A 5,000-nucleotide genomic window follows, 5' to 3' on the forward strand; every position below is an offset into this window, starting at 1 on the left:
TGTGTGTGTGTGTGTGTGTGTGTGTGTGTGTGTGTGTGTGTGTGTGTGTGTGTGTGTGTGTGTGTGTGTGTGTGTGTGTGTGTGTGTGCTGATGAGCAGCCTCTGGGGTCCATTATGTCTGTGACAGCCCCACAGCAGGAAGGCAGCCAGCCAGATAAGTTATGAAAGTGGTTTAAAGCGAAATTGAATCCACAATTTATGAATTATTAAACTTATTACACCTCTGTGAAGATCTCCAAACTCCGAAACACAACAACAACAACAACAACAATGACGACGACGACGACCATGGCCTCCTTTTCCACTGTCACTGCTGGGAAGAGAACTGATTTCTAAGCATCACCGGTGGGAAAGCGCTGCATATTTCACCGGAGGAGGAGGAGGAGGGAGAGGGGGAGGAGGAGGAGGANAACAGCTTCTACTATATATCAGCATGTGACTTCAGTATCCACTTACCATATCTCCAACCCAATGCCTTGGAGCTCAAATAACATCAGTGTCTTTTAAATTAGAGCCATTGCTGCTTTGGATCCTTCTGTCATGTCAGATGATATCAGCGTAGCCCCAGAGGTGCAAGCAGCGCTTGAATCTAATCGTCATCAACAGATCGTCCTGTTCGTTTACATTAGCATAAATGGTCAGGGGGAGGAGGACGAGGAGGAGGGGGAGGGGGAGGAGGGGAGGCGGGGGAGGGCAGGAAAATGTGCCACGTGTGGAACGTGCCAGATGGAAAACAGTTCATATATCGAGGTTGTCGGAGAGCGGGAAACTAGTTGCTGTGTGGTTCGTTGTCTGATACCGATCAAGAAAGCTGATGAAGAAAATGTGTGTGAGTGTCCCGCTCTGTTCAGGGTGACATGTCCGATCCGTCTCCGTCGCCTTCTCACAAAGATGGCGGCCATGTTGTCTCGCCCGCGCCGTTGGTTGGAGATGGTGTTGGGTCAGAAGATCGTCGGCTCGTCGTCGGCTTGGTGTCGGCGCTGTTCTGGGCCGACCTCCGGACGTTGTTCGGTGTTTGTGGATGTTACAGGATGTTTGTTTTCTCCTGCACGCGCTGGTGTGTGTGATTAATCAGAAAGATGATATAACGACATCATTTATAAATAAAGAAGAAACGAAGGTTCAGGATGAAATTATGGAAGAAATTCACCCTCCAAAAAAATTGTAGATTTTTCACCAAAACCTCGTCAGTGATGAATTCATCCATTTTCAAAGACGGATAAATGGATAAAACTGAAGGATGGATGAACGTTTCCCAGTATCACACCAGCTCCAACACAAATAAACACACTGAGCTAACCCACATGTCTTTGGACTGTGGGAGGAAACCCACAGTTAACTAACCACCGCGCTGCTGCTGTGGATTATATGAATATTAACAGCTACTAGTTAAGCTCTGTGACAGGAAGTCCTACATACAGGAGCCGGCGTTAAAGATCAAACTAACCACTGATGTTCTTTTTCCTACTGTGAAACTGAGACTTGAAGACGAGTGTGTGGTGCGGATGTAATTTAAAGGAGAATTAAAAGCACGTCTCAGGAGATAAAGGGCTTCACATATTAAACTCCTCTCCGGTTTCTCTGCTGTGTCGACGGTTTAAAACGCCTCAGGTGCTGAAAAGCTTTTAAAAAAATATAGATTTATTCTGCGAGTTTATCGGAGACGTTTACGTTTTAAAGCTGCGGTGTAATTGTACGTGGCCGAAATGCAACTTAATGACACTTCCTGAGTTGGGTATGAAAAGTAGTCTGGCCCATGAATTGTTAAACCCCCCCACCCCGACGGGAGCAGAGGTTGTAAAGTAGGACACATCCTCTCCCCTCAGAACCACAACAACAACAGCCTCAGCTCCACAGTCACAGCTGCTGTCACACTGAGTTACAGGGGGGGGGGACAACACTTAATATCCTTTATCTATCATTGATGAGGCCTTCACTTCACATACCAACAATCTTTCCTTCAACTGCAAGAAAAACACTGGTTTTAAAATGATTCTCCGTCTGAACTCGACTTACACCTGCTGTAGATCAGTATCGCCTCCTACAGGCAGAGGAGGAAACTGCAGGTGCGTACCTACCTTCATCGCCATGGTTACTGTAATAACGGTCATGGTTTAAGTTAGGTTTAGGGACACATTGTGATTCGGGTTGGAATAAGTAACTTCCTCAACATTAGACGATCTCTGTTGTCATGGTTACAATAATATAGTAAAGAAAAAAACAAAACAACAACACAGGAATCAAACACACATCCATCCATCCACCACCTCCTCCGGACGTGGACTCTGTCTCTCTCTATACTACGGTTTCCCCAGAAGCTGCAGTTCCTCTAACGACCACTAGAGTCTGGCTCCAACAGTGAGTCAGTCCCCATAGACTCCCATGTTAAAATGTCCAACTTTACAGCAGAAATAAACATGTTTACAGCCTGGTACAGAAACTGTTTTGGTCTCTAGAGCTGATTTCCTCCTTCATGACACCTGTTTATATAACTCACCTGTTTACATTTTATTAAGGACTAAAGTTATGGAGAATTTGGGGGCGTGGCCTCTTTGAGTGACAGGTGGGAGCGAGCTCGTTCGTGCGTCTAGTTCAGATCCTCCTGGACTCCTTCCAACCGGCAGGTGATGGCAGGTAAAGCAGAACTCCCTGGAGGGATTATATGTCTCACCTGGCCTGGGAACACCTCAGGATCCCTCAGGGGGGAGCGGGAAAACGTCGCTGATTGATTGATTTGCTGATTGCTTTGTTGGTTGATCGGAGTTTGACCCTGGCGACTTCTTGCAGCATTTCTGCTCTGTTCATCAGTTTATTGGACACCTGCGGAGATCCGAACAGAAGCGAGTTTCTACCTGATCAAATATTAAAACCCTCACACGTCTCTGGCAGAGGCGATGAAGCAGGACATCTGTTCCCCCCCGTGGCACATAACAAGGATGGCTTCTGTTTCACTGTTGAGGCGGGGGAGGGAGGGAGGGAGGGAGGCCGCGGCTTCATCGGCACTTTACAAACACAGCTACACACCGACTGACTGAGAAGGTACCGCTGCACCTGGAAAATCTCCCTCACCTGTAATCGACTTACAAGGGTACATACAGTACACAACATAGGCGCGATTGCATTTGTGAAAGCGCTAAGTAGATTATGTATGAGGGACGTTTTTCAAGTCGACAGGAAGGAAACGCCCCTGAACCTCCAGTTACAGCAGCAGCTCCCGAACGCAGCCTGTTCACTGGGACACGAAACTCTGGGACGTTCAAGAAAAAATAAGCAGCGAGAATCAAACAGATGTTAGAAGCGTAATCTCATCACGTCAGACTGTAGACGCTCAGATGTGCAGCGAGGGCGTCGTGGAGACACGGTGATGGCGTTTGTGGAGGACGAAGATGATTCGTGGGTGGTTTTATCTCGTTTATCTTGTTTCATAATCGTCAGAAAATAAAAGCATCATTGAAAATAAAATGAGATGAGTCGCCCTGCTCTGGTAGAGCGGCAGGTGAAATACATTCTGTGATGAGTGGCGCTCTGAGTGGGTTTCTGGGAAATTGTGTTTTCCTGGGTTTGAGAAGATGAAGGTCGTCCGTCAGCGTCGAGCAGATTCTTCTTTAAGTCCGTCGTGCGTTTGGTTGAAAACAATCAACTGACCTCTGACCCTTCACCGCTCTCACCCGGACACCTGGTACTTATCTTTAATGAGCTGTCAGCACTTTCACCTCACGCTCAGATGAACACCATTAATCTCCAACTCTTCCTTCCTTCTGCTTTACACCCAAACACCCCTGACTCTCCGCCCGCAGGGTCGTATGTGCTGTCTGTATCTGCTCATGTCAAAGTGTCAGTGTTGCTGCATCAACAACATTAACAGAAGACATTGAGATTTAAACCAAAAGGGAATAAATGGAGCTGTAACGGTTGGTTGTGTGTCTGTTCTGTCTGTAGATGACGGACCGTACGGGAAAACAAAGGACATCTCTGGACCAGAACAAACCATGGCCTCAAGAAGACACAGTATACCAGGTATGTCTACTTCTTTCTTTCTGTCTGTCCATCCATCCATCCATCACCTATCTATCCATCTATCTATCTATCCATCATCTATCTATCCATCTATCTATCCATCCATCTTCTATCCATCCATCCATCTATCTATCTATCTATCTATCTATCTATCTATCTATCTATCCATCCTCCAGCTGAATTTGGCGTCAGCAGCTTTTTCCTTAATTAGTTTGAGACGTTTTGCAGAAGCAGCTTTTCCTCGTCAGGTCTGGGTGATTCTGGGTAATTTTCTCTGTGGTTCAGACTCTGATGATGCTGATGATGCTGATGATGATGATGATGATGATGATGATGATGATGCTGACGACAGCAGCGACCGGCTGATAACAGCGAGGTCGCTGGTCTGTCTGCTGAACAGATGCGTTCGGTCTCTGAAGTGAAAACTCATCCACCAAAACATCTTTTATTTTAATATTCACAGCCACGATTCACATAATGAGACAGTTGCATCATTTCTGAAAACCTCTTCCTTCTTCTTCCTAACCTCGGGTCTTTAACAGCGACCTGATGCTGCAGCAGCTTCACATTCAAACTCCACCAGAGAAGCAGTTCAGTGTTTCTACATTCTCACCATCTGCCTTTATTAAAAACAGCATCTCTCTCTTCCTAATTTATATGTTTATAATTATTAATATTTCAAACCATCAAATCATCCTTTAATATCAGCTCCTGCACCAAGTCCAGGACAAACCCTCCAATCAGAGAGTCCGCATGCCTCAGACTGAGCTCTGGTTGGATGAAGAAGCTGTCCATCAAGTCGAGTTCTGCTGCAGCGACTTCTGATTGGCTGCTTCTTCACAGCTGCTATTTTAGGAAGGTGCAGACTGGAGAACGGGTTACTGCAGGAGAAGTAGATTCTGGTTTTCTTTGCTTTAATCTGCAACGAGACGGTTTCAGATTTTACTTTATTATTTCATTTTTGGAGGTTTCTTTCTTTTTTT

At 45.9% G+C, this 5,000-nt stretch overlaps 1 protein-coding gene across 1 annotated transcript in view; it reads left to right on the forward strand.

Annotated features, from left to right (window-relative positions):
- The window catches only part of grip2 (glutamate receptor interacting protein 2), a 65,074-nt gene that overhangs the window by 17,826 nt on the left and 42,248 nt on the right, over positions 1 to 5,000 (forward strand). The window contains exon 2 of the mRNA XM_022758716.1: positions 3,940 to 4,017. Within this exon, the coding sequence (XP_022614437.1) occupies positions 3,940 to 4,017 (78 nt within the window). The remainder of the gene's footprint in view (positions 1 to 3,939; positions 4,018 to 5,000) is intronic.

Source organism: Seriola dumerili, unplaced genomic scaffold (assembly GCF_002260705.1).
Source record: "Seriola dumerili isolate Sdu_G_001 unplaced genomic scaffold, Sdu_1.0 BDQW01000306.1, whole genome shotgun sequence".
Classification (NCBI taxonomy): domain Eukaryota; kingdom Metazoa; phylum Chordata; class Actinopteri; order Carangiformes; family Carangidae; genus Seriola; species Seriola dumerili.